The sequence below is a fragment of the Natator depressus genome, chromosome 4 (genome assembly GCF_965152275.1).
Source record: "Natator depressus isolate rNatDep1 chromosome 4, rNatDep2.hap1, whole genome shotgun sequence".
Taxonomy (NCBI): Eukaryota; Metazoa; Chordata; order Testudines; family Cheloniidae; genus Natator; species Natator depressus.
The window spans coordinates 35784491-35802374 of NC_134237.1; the positions used below are offsets into that span (position 1 = coordinate 35784491).

A 17884-nucleotide genomic window follows, 5' to 3' on the forward strand; every position below is an offset into this window, starting at 1 on the left:
TGGCGCTCAGCACCCTCACTATAAAAACTGTTCCAATGGCAGAGAATGCAGGAAAAGGGAAGTAATCACATATTATATCACAAGCTATAAGCCATATCCTGAACACACAGAGGTCAGTTTTATTGTGATTTAGTGAGAGCAGCATCAGGTCCTATATTTTGTGGAACCTGTAGAAAATTACAGATAGGCGCGGTGATTGATTTAGAATATTCGCTTCAGGCTGGTGACATTAAAGGGGTGATACCATTGAGTTGCCTTGGAATTCAGTCATTGCAGTCCTGGCATCAAGGGGTCTCTATTTAGATGACTCAGTAAGACATGGCATCAAGCTGAGCTGGTATGCACCACTGCAGTTAACATGGCTTTGAGCCAAGAAGTTGTGCTCCTTGGATATTGTGAATGAATACTGCGTGGTTAGAACATGGTCACCTTTCAAGAAGGGTGTACTGGGGTCTTATGGTGAACATCTCCTCTTCGATATCGGGAAAAGTAAGGTGACTATTGGGGTTTCCAAATCATCTATGTAGACATACTGGATGAAGGCTTTTGGGTAATCTGAGAGACTGTGTGAGTATATTTAAGCTAATAGTTATTGTTCATTTAGAGCTGTGGCTCTCAACCTTTCCAGAGTACAGTATCCCTTTCAAGAGTCTGATTTGTCTTGTGTACCCCCAAGTGTCATCTCACTTAAAAACTTACAAAATCAGACATAAAAACTGCTCACTTTCTTGTTTTTAAAATACATTCATAAAATAAATCAATTGGAATATAAATATTGTACTTACATTTCAGTGTATTGTATACAGAGCAGTATAAACAAATCATTGTCTGTGAAATTTTAGTTTGTACTGACTTTGCTAGTGCTTTTTATGTAGCGTATTGTAAAACTAGGCAAACTTCTAGATGAATTGATGTACCCCTCATTGAGAACCACTGATTTAGAGAAAGAGCATTCAGTATTTATTTACATTGACCTCTTTATAAAAAGTGCTCTAAGTGTATACATGTATATATTCCATATATAAATCTTATTCCTCCCCTTTGTTACTTTGACAATAGTCATAGGTGTTAGTAAAAGTAATAAACCTGTCATAATTTCCATAACCTTCTGATGTGTGCTTGATAACAACTATATAAGGAATCAGTAACCAGGGAGGAGGATGACCTTAACATTGTTCAACCTTCAATAACATGGAGGTCATCACTTTTTCCTGAGTAACTCTACAAAGTAGGGGGTTGGTGGCAGCAAACCAACTGAAAATTATCTTCTAGATTTAAAAAAAAATACAAAAGAACCAAACCAAACCAAGCACTTCTTATGGATGATTTCTGTAAGGTAGAGCTTGTTTTCATTCATGGTTAGATATTCACCAGAGCTAAGACCTATATATTACTTTCATCCAGAAAACGCTTTAATGTTCTTTTACAGACAGATATGATTGAAAAATGGTGTGCTGTGTTTGCTCACCAGTTAGGCACTTCTGTCTGTTTCCTCCTAATGAAGTGTCAATGAAGGGAACAATGGTCAATATGGAAATTGCTGGATTCTTATTTGTAAGGATTTGCAAGTTACATTATCCTGCTGTGGCACCAGGTAGCATACACTTTCTAAGCAGGCATGTGTCATGAGTAATTTCTTTACACTGGGTTTGATTTGATTGTTCTGTTCCCAATACATTCTGCACATGCCAGTGATATCTTTTCTGTTCCCGTCCTCTGTATATAACTTTCTAAAGAGCGCATTACAGGGATGACAAATTAAATGTTTACTTTAAAAAACAAAACAAAACAAGAGTATTAGTATCATACAGAATTGTCAAGACTCTCTACACCATGTGCATCTTTTCGTGGGAATGCATATGTGGGAAGAAGTCCTCCCTCTTGTTACTTCCATTTCACCTTAAAAGAGCAACAGCAGTTAGCAGTTTTTCATTGTTCAGTTTGAGGGCATTTGTATTCAGTGCAATGAATTTTATAATCAGTAAGTCAATTTCTAACATTTGCTAGTGTTAAAGTAGCTTCCAATATTGTCTTTTGTTGTGATCATTTATGAGAGCACATTTACCTCATGTATAGAATGTAAATGCTTAGAAAAGCTTATGCATATCAACGAGTCTATAACAGGAAAAGGCAGGCTCTCGAATTGTTAACACCAAAAAAAAAAATCTCCACAAAATAAACATTTAGTTTTTTTTTTAATCTCCTTGCTTTCACTTGTTATTTACTAAAACAGATACGGGGGGGGGGGGGGGGGGGAATAGCCTTCGAATTACCATGGCTGTATATTTTTACATTTGTTTGTGACCATTTTTCTTTCTGCGGCAACATGAAGGTTCAGACATTTACCCTAGGCAAATTAGTCTTTTTTGTATTTGTCTTTTTACACACACACACACACACACACACACCCCCTTCTCTTGAAATTCTACAGCAACGCCAATTCTGAATGTAACAATTGTATTCCAACAAGTGCTCTCTGTTTTAAGACAGGACACACTGGACTCTATGAAAAAGGATCTAATTGACTAATATAAAAGAATCTTCAAGTGGTTCAGCTGTTTCCATTCAGGTACCATAACTCTGCCAGTGCACATGTGGGTAACAGGATTTGAACTCATCTGCCTCACTAATATGGAAAGGTGACTTGTTCATGTTTTTTTCCACTGTAGCATGCAGGTGCTAAATGATCTTGAACAACCTTTATTTCATAAGTAGAGCCTCTTTAGCTAAAAAAAGGTGGAAAAGCAGAAAACTTCATGAAGTCCACTAGGGACATCATAGGTTTTATTTATCTGGGAATCACTGATACACTACGGGAATTGGTAACATAAAAGCTCTAAGAAAGCCAGATACGAGTCTGTTCCCCTTCCACCATTTCTCCTTGCATTAAGATTGCCCTATGTGATGTTTCTCTGTATCTACCCACCTCTCTCATCTCACATACACATGGTTATTTGAAGGCTATTATTCCCCCCCTTGTATCTGTCAATGAAATCTATTTTAGTAAATAACAAGTGTAAGCCAGGAGATTAAAAAAAAAGGTGAATCGTGGAACAGAAAAGTAATTATTTGTATCTATTACAAATGGTCAAAAAATGAAAAACTAGTTTCATGAAAAAAAACCTGAAATTGTTTTAATTTTGAAGGATTTGATGTATTTCTGGTTTTTAAACATTTCAACACTTTTTTGGAAATTTTTATCAAAAATATCAAAATGGTTACTAAACTTTTTTGTTTACTAGAAACTGTTTTCTGTAAATGCAAATTTTTATAACTATTTTAATGTCTACAATAGTGTTTTTGATCAAATTTGCAAATAATTTTTTTTCATTGAGTAAACATTTTTGACTATGTTGACAATATTGTGAAAAAATATTTGGAAAAGGACTATTTTTGTTGAAAACACTTTTCCTTCAAAAACTTGTTACCAGCTCTGATCTCTACGCTGCTTCAGTTCAACCATAATGTGACTATTTTATTCAGTTTTTTGCATACGCTACCATAACAACATTGAAAACTTTGAGTGCATTCAAAGAAGAGCAACAAAAAAATGTTAGGAGGCTGAAAAAGAGCTACCTACATATAGAATAACTCAGAAATAAATGTTCATTTGTATGCACGTAAGCATATGTATATGTGAGGTGGAAGGGAACAAAAAGTAATTTCAGTGACCTGGTATTACTTTGCACCTTGGCTCATGCAACTATCACGTAATCTAGAATGCCCTGCATGTGCACATGTGTGCAAGGGCATATAGGAGACAGAGAAGGACAAGGGTTGTAAACAATATTCAACTTACCCGCACAAGAGAGTGATCCTCCTCTGACATACATCAGTATAAATCATGACTTCAATAAAGTCCGTGGAGTTTCAGTGGTATAAAACTGACTTCAGCAAGAGGAGGCTCAGACCTCCAACCTTAAATTCAGCAGTAAACAGTAGTGAATGCCTGCATAGTCAGAGCTAGCATATATTCTTAAGTGTTTTTTGTCAGTCCCAGGTCTGTTGACGCACCTCCCCATGAAAGCTATACCTTTTGGGAGGAGCAGCCTTGGAACAATATCTCCATTGGGAAGAGTATCACAGCAGCAACCACAACCTACTCAATATTATTTTCTGACAGATATAGGACCCATGTTCCTACGAGAATAAAAATTCAATTCCTTACCCATGGCACAAGGCAATCACTCAACTATGCACTGGTAGAGAAAAATATCCAAAAACACATGGTCACCAAAATGTCTAAATCCCTGTGCTCAGATTTGAACACTCAACATAGCAAAAATAAATAGGGCACATTATTATGTTACATTAGTACATCTAGCAGTGATCTGCAGCACAATTTACAAGGGGTCCTTCACATTTCCGCATAAATGCAAGTAGGAGGAGTTACACTTGGAAGAACTGTCACTTTGAATTCCTGGATTTGTGTGCAATTAAAATCTCAACCAGTGAATTACAGTAAAATATCTATTGGGGTACTGTGTCATGTAACAATAGAATAAAAGTGATTTTTTTTTTTTTTTTTTACAATTTCATGCTTAAATGTGAAGATTTAATATAAAATCTTTAGGCAGAAAATTTCTCATTTTTAAATTATACTGCATCACATGCAAGCGTATGCCAAAGGTATACCACCCAAAATGGTTCAGATCAAAGCACGACCGGAATTAGGGTATATAAATGAACCAGCAAACTCTCCTTGCAAATAGCAAATTTATCTAGAACAGTCATTGTAAAGAAATTATCAGATTGTGAACATTATCCCTTTTTCTATTAATAGAACCCCCCCCCCCCAGTTCCTTGGGTAGGATGCAATTTTAAGGGAATTTATAAAGATATGGTAGTATTTAATCCTACACAGTCTGAAAGCAACTATTAAGATAAATGAATGATTCGGGTTGGGGTGGGGTATGGCAGTGTAATGCCACAATCAGAGATCACTTTAGAAAAAACCAAGTACGTAGTTTCCATACTATAGAAACACAGAAAGGACATTTTTGTGTGATATAAAACATTTTCTCACCCGTCCCGTCCCCCCCACAAACCCACTCTCCTGTGTGTGTGTGGGGGGGGGGGGGGCGTGAGAAAACCTGGATTTGTGCTGGAAATGGCCCAACTTGATTATCATACACATTGTAAGGAGAGTGACCACTTTAGATAAGCTATTGCCAGCAGGAGAGTGGGGTGGGGGGAGGTATTTTTTCATGCTTTGTGTGTATAAAAGATCTTCTACACTTTCCACAGTATGCATCCGATGAAGTGAGCTGTAGCTCACGAAAGCTTATGCTCAAATAAATTGGTTAGTCTCTAAGGTGCCACAAGTACTCCTTTTCTTTTTGCGAATACAGACTAACACGGCTGTTACTCTGAAACCTGACATTGCCAACTATTTCCCTGAGGTGAGCTGCAAGCCCCTTAGGCTATTCATAGGCTGATTCTGATTGTCTGGTCCCCTATATAACACACACAGGCTCCGCACACTGCAGAAGGCTTGTCTGTCTCTGCAAGACAGTCTCTCTGACTTTGAAGTCAACAGAATTCATATACATTTGCAGTGGTGTAACAGCAGCATCTGACTCTCTTTTTGTGCTATCCCTACCAAGTTATAGATATGGGGAGCAAAGAGCTATTTGACATTTGTATACTGATCAACTGTCCGGGCCACAAGGTACCTATACTTTGCTGAGATACTCCTTCTGTTATACACCCAATATACTGCACAAACACAGCAACTGCAACTACAGTAGATATAGCTTCTAAAAATACATTAATAAAAGGGCTAAACACAAAGAAGCCCTTCTGCCAGAGATGACCCCATGGAACTAAATCTCTATACTGTAGCATATCTATCTGCACCCATGAACTGACAGCAATAACATTTCACATGGGTGGAAAAATCTGTCCTTCCCAGAGAAGAAATGTGTGACATCAGTATATTTCATTTTGTTTTCACATAGATCAAGTTACCAAGCACTCCCCCTTTACTAGTTAGAGAAATCTAGGAGCATTTAGGAGAACAATATAGGCTCAGCATGGGCAGAGGATATAAACAGCTGCTTTTGGCTAATGTTACCCTTAGTCTCTGTGACAACAACCTTTTGGCAATAGCTTTTGTCTCTACTAGTTGTAATGTATACAATTTGTCAGTGTTAGAATTACTTTATTTCTTAATAGTACAATACATGATAATGAAATAAATATCTAGATGCAAAAAGAATATCAACAGGGAGGCATATGGCCTCAAAGAGTAAACTTTCTTTTTAGAGGGTGCACAGGATTTTCAGCTTTGCAATTACTGAAATGAAATGGCAATCTGAAGGAGTACTAGTGTTGCTATAATAAGAGAGTTCCTTGATACATGCTGTGCATTCTGAATTCCACTGGAACAATGTTCAAATGAAGCTGCTTCTCCAGGCTGTAAAAGCTACACATCAGGAATAAAATATAAAGAGAATTCTTCGTCTTTTGCAGGAAATCAGGTTTATCATTCAGCCTAGCAAACACAGAGCTTTCCTGTAAATAGCAAAAGCTCTACCTATTTACTTTGGTGTTTCCTTTTGCTGACAATTTCCTCCCAGCAAACTTACATTTCAGAATGATAGATTCATTTGGCTTCCTAAATATCTCATTTGTATAAATTGTGTGTCTGTTAATTAAATAACAATAATGTACATAAAAATATGCACTAATGGCAGTGACGTTCAGTGGAGTTACTCTGCCCTTGGGAAAGGCGGAAGTTGGCAAAGCTGTTCAAGGCTGAAACCAGCATTGCAAACCTGTTTCTAAAGAGGTAATTACCCCTTTTAGAATAAAATTTGGTCTTGACACTCACCACACCCAAGAATCTTACAGAGCCTTTTTCCAAGGCAAAAAATGTGGAGGTAAACTTAGGCTAAACCTGGATTGTGGTCATAAATACATTATATTGATTTCATTCCAAGATTAAGCAGAAGGAAGAGTTGATAGTGTGGAAATCTTTATTCAGATATAAATATCTACAGCAGTTGCAAAGGAGAGATAGAAAATTACTGGCAATGTAAGTTTCTTGTATTAAAATGTCCTGTTGTATGTAATTTGCTACAGTGTTAAAGTCCTTATTTAAATGGTTTTTGTTTTCCACATCGATTAATATTCTGGAACACAAAATATTTATGGGTAAAAAATGGGTATAACTGTTTTCCAGTCAATTCCTCAGCAGAAACTCATGTCATGAGAGGTTTTGTTTTTTTAAAAGTGTATCAGTATGACAAAAATAGAAATGTAATGATAGTTACAAAGTATACAACACTGTGAACTTCAGCTTGGCATTCACATTAGCTTGATATTGCATTTGTGATTGGTCCTGCTTTGAGCAGGGGGTTGGACTAGATGACCTCCTGAGGTCCCTTCCAACCCTGATATTCTATGATTCACACAGGAACTCTCTGAAGAGGCAAGGATAGAATGTAGTTCTCCAGGGCAGCACTGAACTGCTTTAACCATGAGACCAATCTTTATCTTTGAAAACTCGTGGCGAACGGGGGAAGTCCCAGATGACTGGAAAAAGGCTAATGTAGTGCCAATCTTTAAAAAAGGGAAGAAGGAGGATCCTGGGAACTACAGGCCAGTCAGCCTCACCTCAGTCCCCGGAAAAATCATGGAGCAGGTCCTCAAGGAATCAATCCTGAAGCACTTACTTGAGAGGAAAGTGATCAGGAACAGTCAGCATGGATTCACCAAGGGAAGGTCATGCCTGACTAATCTAATCACCTTCTATGATGAGATTACTGATTCTGTGGATGAAGGGAAAGCAGTGGATGTATTGTTTCTTGACTTTAGCAAAGCTTTTGACACGGTCTCCCACAGTATTCTTGTCAGCAAGTTAAAGTAGTATGGGCTGGATGAATGTACTATAAGGTGGGTAGAAAGTTGGCTAGATTGTCGGGCTCAACGGGTAGTGATCAATGGCTCCATGTCTAGTTGGCAGCCGGTGTCAAGTGGAGTGCCCCAGGGGTCGGTCCTGGGGCCGGTTTTGTTCAATATCTTCATAAATGATCTGGAGGATGGTGTGGATTGCACTCTCAGCAAATTTGCGGATGATACTAAACTGGGAGGAGTGGTAGATACGCTGGAGGGCAGAGATAGGATACAGAGGGACCTAGACAAATTGGAGGATTGGGCCAAAAGAAACCTGATGAGGTTCAATAAGGATAAGTGCAGGGTCCTGCACTTAGGACGGAAGAACCCAATGCACAGCTACAGACTAGGGACCGAATGGCTAGGCAGCAGTTCTGCGGAAAAGGACCTAGGGGTTACAGTGGACGAGAAGCTGGATATGAGTCAGCAGTGTGCCCTTGTTGCCAAGAAGGCCAATGCCATTTTGGGATGTATAAGTAGGGGCATAGCGAGCAGATCGAGGGACGTGATCGTTCCCCTCTATTCGACATTGGTGAGGCCTCATCTGGAGTACTGTGTCCGGTTTTGGGCCCCACACTACAAGAAGGATGTGGATAAATTGGAGAGAGACCAGCGAAGGGCAACAAAAATGATTAGGGGTCTGGAACACATGACTTCTGAGGAGAGGCTGAGGGAACTGGGATTGTTTAGTCTGCGGAAGAGAAGAATGAGGGGGGATTTGATAGCTGCTTTCAACTACCTGAGAGGTGGTTCCAGAGAGGATGGTTCTAGACTATTCTCAGTGGTAGAAGAGGACAGGACAAGGAGTAATGGTCTCAAGTTGCAGCGGGGGAGGTTTAGGTTGGATATTAGGAAAAACTTTTTCACTAGGAGGGTGGTGAAACACGGGAATGCGTTACCTAGGGAGGTGGTAGAATCTCCTTCCTTGGAAGTTTTTAAGATCAGGCTTGACAAAGCCTTGGCTGGGATGATTTGATTGGGGATTGGTTCTGCTTTGAGCATGGGGTTGGACTAGATGACCTCCTGAGGTCCCTTCCAACCCTGATATTCTATGATTCTATGATCTTCCTGCAATCCCTGCCTCACTCACTACAAACCTTCCAACTTCTGCAACAGATGAAGCTGGGGGTCCCACAGACCACAGCCTCATTCACTGAACAAGACTGATTTGCCTCCAGAGCATGTCCATTGTGTGCACTGAATGAGGCTGTGGTCTTGTGGAAAAAAAATAGTACATGACCATGTAATTAAGCACAACCTCATACAATGTACACACACAAGGTGGCTGAATTAGGCAGAGTTCCACAGGCAACCTTAATTTTGGCATTTCCTAACTTTTGAGTGCTTGACTTTGCAATGTTAACATTCTATTAACACAGGTTTTTTGGGTATAATTTCCCACGTTTTAAAAACACGAACTGAAAATACAGAAATTCCATCATATAGTATATGGACATCAGTAGCTTCCGCTGCACAGAGCTGTGCCACTTAAAGCTAACAGAGTAACCGATAGCAGTAGCAGGCTGTATTACTTTATGTGGATCAGCACTAGAGGGGGACGAGACATACGCTTTGCCAGTGGTTTCACAGACGTTTGTCAACAGCAGAGGAATAGTGAGACTCAGGCATCTTGGGTTCCAGTCCAGATTCTGGTGGGGTATGTGCTCTAGTGGGCACAGATTCTTCTATCCATTCCCCTCAAGATTGGTTCCTTCTATCCTGTCCTCTCCAACCAGTTCCTGTCTGAGTCCTGTTTCTTCCCCGCTCCTGGCTCCTCACCCAGTGCCATTCTCCTAACTTAACTAGTCCTAGTCTCCACTGGTGAGGTTTGTCATCCCAGCCCCAGTCGCCTTGCTGAGGAAGCCCTATTCTCACCCATCTGAACTCCCTGTTCTGATTCCAACCTCCCTCACTTCCAGTTTTCTTGTCCAGCCATTCTCAGTTCCCATCCCACTTCCCAGCTCCTCATCTGATCTCTCTCTCTCCCACCTGCCTCCAATGCCTGTCCCCATGAATCTCATCCCCACTGGCTTCCACTCCAGCATCCATCCCTGGGCTCCTCATCCAACCTCAGTGTACTTCCCCCAACTCCTTGTCCTAGTCTCCTTGCCCATCCAAGCTCAGTTTCAACAATTCTCAATGACAAGTCCCAGTTTCCCTCCCCCCGGCCAGCCTCTAAGTCCCAGGATCTCCAGACCCACCCTCAAATCCAGTTCTTGTCTGTCCCCTCTGCATTTGAGCCAGGCAGCTTCCTCCTCCACACTGCCTGGGTTCACCAGGGGCATCCGTGAAAATACAGGAGAGAGAGTCTCACTGCTCTCAGTTCTGGTGCATGGTCCCAGCCTGGCCAGCAGCAGCCCTGGCTGGAGCATATCCAACAAGCATGGATTCAGGGAAATTAATTAAAAAGCTCTAGCAAGTGTCTACTGAGCATGTGCAAACTGAAATTTTTCAAAGGCGAATACTTTGGCCAAACTTGCATGGATTGCCACAGGGATGGCAAAAGGCACATCCCTACCACTAAGGCCCTCATTCCTTCAAAATTTCAAGCATCTGCTTCAAAGCATGGAGACACTAGAGTTTCTCAAACAAAAATAAAAGGTTGCCAGAATTTTTTAAACATGAACACCACAACATATTTTCCCCTAGTCTCATTTTCAGAAATATCTGAACTGTTTTGTCTAAAATTCTCCCTCAAAATTCATCTTGAGGTAGACTCCCAGCATGGAAAATTTCAGCCTGAATGGTTCAAGTTTGGCAAAGTTATCAGCAACTGAAAACAGGATCTTTTAACTTGAAGTGTCGGGCAACCTTAGTGACAGGTGACACTACCAGTCCCATCTATAATACAGTATTCAATTGTGAAAGTAGAATGAATTATATTGAAATTATAATTCATTAAAGAAATGCTGCTTGAAAGGTTTGTTGAAATATAGTTGTCAGGAAGAGAAACATTAAGGAGTGTGCGACAATGGGTCCTCAAACTAATTAACTTAGAGCTCCTACTGAGCTAGGAGATTGGTAAACGTTAGTATGCAAATAAGATATGTATGTATATTTGTCAGTTTCTTCTTCCTTTTGTCTCTTACCTTAAATTGGCTTTCCCTTATCTGTTTAAATAAGTTAGCTTGAGCTTTGGCAGGAGGCTCACACATATCTGGGTGCACTGGCAAAGCGCTTTGCTAATAAACAGAGTGGTCTGACAAATTTGTGAGTCTTGAATCTGACTTTGACACAATGTACAGAATCAATAACATTTATTATATGACTAGTATATTACACATTATACATTTATAGTAATTGTAAAATCCACAGATAGTAATCACAGGATGGGCTAGTTTGCTCTGAAATAATGAGAAAATCCTTTACTAAATTTCAAGAAGAAAATCCTTTAGTAAACTTGCGAAAAGTCAAATTTAAAATAAACAGAACTTTAAGCAGCTACCACTATGGGGAAAAAAAAATCACAACTGTGATTAATAACTTCAAAACGTATAGCAGTTTGGTGTTAGTTTAAGCTGATGTTCAAAATACACTGAGGAGGGTTTTTCAACATTTGGATATGCAAAGCTTTGCACATGCTGTTATCACAGTGACATATACAAGTCAGATATGTACACACAACTGATCAGTTATGCATCATCCTGGCCATGTGCATGCACATCATTTTATGAGTTTATTTTTGCCCCTAAAAATTTTGAACATCAGGTCTCCGGTGTGTTTTTTGTTATACAAGCATACACAAGGCATATACTTACAAATCAAAGACTAAGTAATGGAATCCTTCTTCTGATATGCTGTCATGAAGCCGCACTATTAAAAGAAGAAAAAAAAGAAACAGATTTATCTCACATGGCTCTCTGTTTTTTCCGCTCTAACCCAGGTTTTTTGGTTGGCTGGTGTTGTGTTGTTCTTCCACCCTCTCCCCCCAACCCTTTCTCGAGTTGTTCTTTTTTGCTTAGGGCTTTTCTTTTTGATGAGATAACAAACAAAAACCATCTATATAATTCTGTACTTATTTCTAGGGGTGCCGTGTTATGGCAGAGAAGCTCTCTGTGATCAATTCCTATCCTCCCTCCCCACTTTGCCTCTGCCCTTAGTGTGCGATAGAATTTCTGCAAACACCATCTGAAAATATATTACATTAATATTAATGCCAACCAACTAGTTCCTTTCCCTTGACAAATACTCTGACCACCAGTCTTTGAAATAAGAGTGTACAAAGGTTCCCAACTGCTGAACTTCAACTGTGTTAGATACATGGTATTAGTAATAAGGGTTATTTTCTCAAAACCATTAACCAGGAATGTATTGTAAAAATAGTTAAGTGTCAACTAGATTTCAGAAGAACAAATTATTCTAACATTGTTTTAACAACTAAAATGTTCAATAAGCAGACACAAATATATGCCAGGGGATTATAACCGGCAGAGAAACAAGAAAGCATTCTTTTGCAGGCTTCATTGTGACTAAATCAACAGCATTTGACTACATGAGAGAGAGATGAATTTAAAAAAAACAAACCCACACACTTCAGTTAATATTACGAAGCACTGGCTTTATGGAAGTAGAAAGTAGCCAATGTTAAAAACAAAACTGTTGCCTATGCAGATAATTTATTGTGTTGTTCTTGTCAGTTTCTCAAAGTCTAGCTAAATTAACTGCCAACAGTTTCAGCCCAACCCTCATTTAAAATGTCCAAACAAATGATCTGATTTAAGAAATAAGTAATTGCACTCTACAACACACCAAGTCCTACCAAATAGAAATACAACACATTTTCCTTTCCAAAGCCACATTTTTGTTCAGTATAAATATTTTTGCTCTTGAGGTACTAATGGAGAACTCTTCTGAATGAAAAGGGTATGGTTTGGTTTGAACTCATTTTCTCTCTGCCTTTCTAAACAGAAAAGCGAAGAGACTACAGAGGTCACCACTGCCACTGAAGACTCTGCAACATTGGTGGGTACATCTTAATGCAATAAAAGACCTGAGGCATGGCCACAGTTGGCCCAAGTTAGCTGACTTGGGCTCATGGGGCTTGGGCTGTGAGGCTATAAAATCAGTGTAAACCTTTGAACTTGGGATGAAGCCCGGGCTCTGAGACCCCGCAAGGGGGTTGGGTCTCGGCTGACCTGGGCTCAAAGACTCAGCGCCATGTTTTTTTTAATTGCAGTGCAGGCATACCCTGTGATACATACAGCAGCTTTTCACAGGCTGACACTGGCACCCAAAGGACACTGAACCTGAAAGTCTCCCAAATGATATTTGCAATATAGAGCAGCACAGCTAATCTTCAGAACTCATTGCTACCAAATATGATTCAGAACAAGAGCTTTGTTGGATTAAAAAAGGGATTAGATCTATGGATTCCAGAACACCCAGAAGTGTTATTGGTAAAGATTAACAAACAAAACAAAATAAAATTTTGGAAGGTACAGATGCTTCAGAGTATAAGCCAAATTCTAACTAATGAGGTTTATGAATAATTTTTCACTTTATGTTGGGTTCAAATGAATTTTTTTTTTTATAAAGTAGTGATTACTAGGCAAAGTGGGTGAAAAATTATATTTGAAGAACTATCCTGCAAAAAAGCTGATATCCTCTTAAGCTATAATTTTGTGTGTGCATTCTCCTCCTGTAAGTTAACAGGAAACAAGAACAAACTTGTGACAACAAATCAGGTAGCTGAGGATATGCTGTAGTTCCTCAGAAATACATCATGGTTCAAAGCTAGTTCACGTGCCCTACAAAGACTCTTTAGCCATAATACTAAGACAAGCATACAAAAAAGAACGATAATTGGTAGAATTATAACATGATCTGATTATAATGTTATCCCCCCTAATAATTATAGAATATATAAGTATAACGTGTTCTCTCCGTTTTCATAGAAATCAATATTATATTTTGCTGACAGGCTGTCCTTTTGTGTGTGGAGGGGATTAGGGGATGAGGAAAAGTTGCTACAGTAAGAGGAAGGATTTTGGATATGGAGCATCCTTCAATATATATTATATTTACCCTATTCTGTTATGTTTTCTCTATGATACTATTATTTATTTTACTGCACCCAAAATTGTGCTAGGTGCTTTACAGCAGACAAAAAGAGACGTGATCTGTGCCAGAAAAGTGTTTACATTCGAAGGGTTCTGCAAACACCTATACAGATTAACAACTTTACACACACATGTAGAATCCCACTGAACTTACTGGAACCCTTCACACAAGTAAAGTTATTTATGTGCAAAAGTATTTGCAGGATTCTTAGCTGGGACTAGCAAGGGTGACAAGTAGGCAGTAGATGGGGTGCAAATGCATAAAGATCACAAATGTGGTCAGTCATACAGTTGCAGCGCAGCCTTATGCACATTGTGACGGGTTGGATCACAGAAACCCCCTGGGAGCTGCCACCTCATGCGCCAAGACTACTTCTGCCCCTGCTTTCCCTGCCAGCTTAGGACTCCAGCACCCTGTCTTGCTGAGCCAGACACGCCAGTTTGCTCCAACACAGACCCAGGGTCTGATCCATGTACCCCAAAGCTACAGCCTTGATTGAAAGCAACTTAAGAAGTGTTCCTGTAATTGGCACTCAGATGCCCAACTCCCAATGGGGTCCAAACCCTAAATAAATCTGTTTTACCCTGTATAAAGCTTATACATGGTAAACTCAAATTGTTCGCCCTCTATAGAGAGATATGCACAGCTGTTTGCCCCCACCCCCAGGTATTAACACATACTTTGGGTTAGTTAATAAGTAAAAAGTGATTTTATTAAATACAAAAAGTAGGATTTAAAGTGGTTCCAGGTAGTAACAGACAGAACAAAGCAAAATAAAACGAAACATGCAAGTCCAAGTCTAGTACAGTAATAAAACTGAATACAGATAAAATCCTCACCCAGTAAGCTTCCTTTTACAGACTAGTCTCCTTCTAGCCTTGGTCCAGCAATCACTCACACCCCCTGTAGTTACTGTCCTTTGTTCCAGTTTCTTCCCGCTTCCCCTGAAAATAAACAAACCTGTATCCCTCCACTGGCTCCCAATATCCCCACTTAGACTTCTCAGTCTGTCTCTCTCATATTGTCTATTCCTCCTACTTGTTTTCCACCTCAGACACAAGTGATGAAGGGCTACAAGTGAGTAGGCAAAGTACTGGCAGATCATGGAGTTCAAATCTATTCCATGACTCAATAGTAGCAGTGGAGGAATGTAGCAGTAGAGGGAGCAAAAGGGAAGGAAGTACACACCAACTGTACCCACCAGAGCTCAGGCAGATTTACAGGCATCTACAGATCAGACAGCCAGGACAACCAAGAGGATTAGTTTCAGCAATGTCTGGGGAAATGGTGGGTCAGCAGGACAACCCTCCCATAAAATCATCTTGAGGAGTGAAATCCTGAAAACTTTGAGATTCCTAAAAGACTAGATAGGACCAGAGGAGAGTGGAGGGATGAGAAGCCTGGGAATGAGAGTATACTTCTAATTTCCTTCGTGCTATTCACTAATCCACAGTACTCTACTGGTTAAAGAGGTGCATGTAAAATTTTATATTATTTTTTTCTGTTCAGGAACCCTTCCAAAACCATTTACCTTCCTTCAAATTAATTTGAAGACACGCATGGGTCCACCAAATACTGTTTTTCATTAATTTCTGCCAAAATACCTTAGAAAGGATTTCTAGAAGAATGAACCAGTGTGACAGTCTGTACCCTTATGTTCACCCTTTCTACAAGACTATGATAAATTTTGTACAAAGTATGCCTTGTGAGGTATTTTAAAAAACTCATAATCTGCTGAACATTATTGTCCTGGTAAAATCTGTGGGGCAACATTGTATGTAAAGTTTATCTAAACCAGTGTGTATTTGGACTGAAGTGTTTGGGAAACTCTATTTGAGATAACAAGGCGTGTGCATACCATTTTCTATTAATGAAATGACAGACTTTATATGCACTTGTGTTGTCCAGGAAGGTGCTGGGCAGTACAAGATGCACATTTCTGGGGGAAAATATGGGACTGGGAATTTGCTGGAATCGTTCTATAATATAATTCAAGATGGCTGGCTGAAACACTCTTGAAGTATAGCTGGGAGTAACTTACACGCTGGAGGCTGTATGAGAGCAGGCCAGGAGTGGTTGCTCTCACAGCAAAGCAGTGTAAAAGGCATCCCATGTTGGAGAACTGAGGGGACACAACTGTTCAACAGTCCAGATCGTACCCTGGGTAATGTCACAGCTAGTCAACTGCAGAATCTTTTAAATTGTGTTACCATCTAAATCACATTGCAGAAGAACTGTGAAACAATTACATGTTTTAATTATTAATTATTATTATTACTTAAAATGATGTGACAATTTCCTAAGCTAATTTCTCTACAATAAACTGTATTGGCGTCAATGGTTCAATGAACAATGACAACACTGTTCATAGAACCAAATATAGACTCAGGCTACCCCAAAACCACTTTGGATTCAGAAACTAAGGGTACGTCTTCACTATCCACCGGCTCGGCGGGTAGTGATCTATCTATCGGGGATCAATTTATCGCGTCTCGTCTAGACGTGATAAATCGATCCCCGAATCGACACCTATACTCCACTTTGGCAGGAGGGGTAAGCGGAGTCGACGGGGGAGCCACCGCAGTCGATTCGCCGCCGTGAGGACAGCCAGGTAACTCGAACCAACATACTTCGACTTCAGCTATGCGAATAGTGTAGTGGAAGTTGTGTATCTTAGTTCGAACCCCCCCCCCCCCCCAGTGTAGCCCAGGCCTAAATTTATTAAGCAACCATGAGAAGGAGGATTTTCAGATTTCCCCAGATGATAGCTTAATATATTAAATAATATTTCCATGCATATAAGAAATGTTTAAATAGAGAAATCAAATAAACATGACTTTTTCCTTAGTAACATTTTGCTTTAGGAAACATCTTGTGTTTATACAATACTAAAGAGAAAACCAGTTGTTGGCTGAGTCTCTGCCCAGAACTTCTGCTGAATCAGAAAAGCCAAGTCTGTAGGTCCAAATCAGAATGAATGGATAGTTTGGCTGGTTCTGCAAACTAAGTGTCTCTTGCTCCAGATGCATTGCTTGCCATGAACGGTGTATACACAGAAGATGCTCCAGTAACACACATCTATTCATTCATAGCCAATGCAAGAACATAAGAACTAAAATATCAACTTCAAGAAAATAACGTAAATTATAAAACTAAATATTTTTAATATCCATTATAACACCAACAGTACAAAAAACAGGAGGAAACATAGTTTGGATATTAAAGTCTGCTTATTTTTCATCTTCCAGCTCCTCACATCGGCTTGATTTTTTCAAAGTACCTTTATGGCCTATAGTTATTTCTGTTTGTTATTTACTGTGACCCAATGCTCTGCCTCTTTAAGAGCCAGGGACCTGGGGCCAGCCATCGTTGTTTGTTTATCTGAAGCAACTGAAGAGGAGACAGGTGTTCTCTCTAAAGAACTGGGCTGTTAGTAAGGAAGGAGGTTTCTTCGGAGAGATTTCCAGAGTCCCCCGGAAGGAGAACTGGTGGGAACCTGCTGAGAAAAAGGGGCTTTCTGGGAGCACACAAAGAGGAATTTAGAGTCTTTATTTTCTGACCTCACACTTGGTAAAGCAACCCCCATCCTTTCAAGTATTTATACCTGCTCCTGTATTTTCACTCCATGCATCTGATGAAGTGGGTTCTAACCCATGAAAGCTTAAGCCCAAAAAAATTTGTTAGTCTCTAAGGTGCCACAAGGACTCCTCGTTTTTTTCTCTTAATAAATTACCCCAAATTACCCCCAAACAAACGTGTTACTGAAATGAGGAGTTTATTCTTTCAATGGACAATCACATCCTTCAAGAATTCATAATTTGATAGGAACAATAAAGTCAGACAGTAGATTAGTTTACCAAAAAGTTCCCTTGTATAAAGAAAAATAATCACATCTAAAAAGTGGTGTCTAGATTTATTTTTGTCA

General features: G+C 39.6%; 1 protein-coding gene across 22 annotated transcripts in view; it reads right to left on the reverse strand.

Moving 5' to 3' along the window:
* The window catches only part of CAMK2D (calcium/calmodulin dependent protein kinase II delta), a 250983-nt gene that overhangs the window by 87170 nt on the left and 145929 nt on the right, over window positions 1-17884 (reverse strand). For all 22 annotated transcript variants that reach the window (XM_074950780.1, XM_074950772.1, XM_074950761.1 and 19 more), the window contains exon 4: window positions 11658-11712. In XM_074950780.1, the coding sequence (XP_074806881.1) occupies window positions 11658-11712 (55 nt within the window). The remainder of the gene's footprint in view (window positions 1-11657; window positions 11713-17884) is intronic.